The following is a 1,694-nucleotide window of genomic DNA, read 5'->3' on the forward strand; positions in this document are numbered from 1 at the left end:
GCCATGCCCCCCCCAGTGTTGGAGGGGCGGCTTAGCGCACTCTCCACTTGATTGCCCCCAGCGACAGGGAGCTCACTGCCTCCTGGCGCTGTGTCTCCTGGGACATTCTTTTAAAAAATAAACCCCATTTGCCCTAACTGGTTTGGCTCAATGGCTAGAGCGTCAGCCTGCAGGCTGAAAGGTCCCAGGTTTGATTCCGGTCAAGGGCATGTACCTTCGTTGCGGGCACATCCCCAGTAGGGGGTGTGCAGGAGGCAGCTGATCGATGTTTCTCTCTCATTGATGTTTCTAGCTCTCTATCCCTCTCCCTTCCTCTCTGTAAAATAGTCAATAAAATATATAGAAAATAAAAATAAAAATAAACCCCATTTTTAAAATTAGATTCAACGACCCAGCTGGGGTGGCTCAGTGGTTGAACACGGACCTATGAACCAGGAGGTCACAGTTGGATTGCAGGTCAGGGCACAGGCCCTGTTGCAGGCTCCGTCCCCAGTAGGGGATGTGCAGGAGGCAGCCGATCACGATCTCTCTCCTCACTGATGTCTCTCTGTCTCTCCCTCCCTCCCTGAGGTCTGTACACAGAGATGTTCTCCCACATGAGGGCGAGGTCCCTGGGGACCAGTGAACACGCCGGCCCTGGGCGCTGGGCACACTCCGTGGCCGCAAACTGAATCCCAGAGTCGGCACGCGGACACTAAGCGGGTTTCTTCTCTGCTCCCTGCCCGTCCTCTTCCCGGGTGACTGTCCCACGAACAGAGACACTGGGTCCAGCTGGCAGACACCTCAAGGTCGCGTGACCTTGTCTGAGGGCCCTGACCTGGGGGTCCCCGCCCACACCTGTCCTCTCGGGCGGCTGGGGTGGGGGCGTGGGCGGAGGCCACGGGAGGCCGTGACGGGGCCAGGGCGCCTGCCCAAGGACGTGTCTGCGGCCACTCGCTGCTGGGCCCCACGCTACCGGCTCCAGGCAGGGCGACCACGCCACCCCGAGGCCGGGCCTCCGCTGGGCAGGATGGCCACACGCTCGTCAGCCATCACTCAGGAGAGCTGCCCGGGGACACTGTGCCCGCCCCCGGCTCCCCGTCCCACCATTTCCCACCGTCTCACAGGGTCTTCGTTTGAAAGACAGGAAGGAAACTGCGGTTCAGAGGGTGCCACCCCGGGAGACCCCCGCCGCGCTCTAGGCTCCCCCCAGGAAGCTCGCAGAGCGAAACCTCCCCCAGAAGACAGCAGCTGCCACCGTGCACGCCCGCCCCCCCACAGCTCACCCCAGCAGGGCCCACCCTGGGGCTGCTGGTCACCCAACCAGCTCTTCCCCTGCTGCCCCTCCCCGGCAGGACAGCTCCTCTGGGGGGGGCACCCTCCCTTCCAGCGACACCCTGGGACTAGCTTGCAGCCCCGCCCACTGGGAGAGCAGCTGCCCGCCTGGCTCGCCCACTGGGGTCAGGGGTCCCGAGGCGGCAGCCTCACCTCTCCGACTCCAGCTCCGTCTGCTCCTCCAGGCGCACCGTGCGCAGCTTCAGCCTCTGCCCGCGCACCTCGGGGCTCGGGTTCCAGAAGAGCTGGGCGCCTCCGCGGCCCTCCTCCCTGATGAACACCTCCCCGTCCTGCGGCAGAGGCGGCGGTCAGCGGGCCCCAGGCCACCCCGGCCAGGCCCCCCCACTCCCACTGGCCCCAGGGCGGCCTCTTACCCAGCT

The 1,694-nt window shown here is 64.6% G+C and overlaps 1 protein-coding gene across 1 annotated transcript in view; it reads right to left on the minus strand.

Moving 5' to 3' along the window:
• Positions 1 to 1,694, minus strand: part of LOC102759940 (oxysterol-binding protein-related protein 5-like) — a 79,407-nt gene that overhangs the window by 2,727 nt on the left and 74,986 nt on the right. The window contains exon 11 of the mRNA XM_015562386.1: positions 1,467 to 1,604. Within this exon, the coding sequence (XP_015417872.1) occupies positions 1,467 to 1,604 (138 nt within the window). The remainder of the gene's footprint in view (positions 1 to 1,466; positions 1,605 to 1,694) is intronic.

This window comes from Myotis davidii, unplaced genomic scaffold, assembly GCF_000327345.1.
Source record: "Myotis davidii unplaced genomic scaffold, ASM32734v1 scaffold3578, whole genome shotgun sequence".
NCBI lineage: Eukaryota > Metazoa > Chordata > Mammalia > Chiroptera > Vespertilionidae > Myotis > Myotis davidii.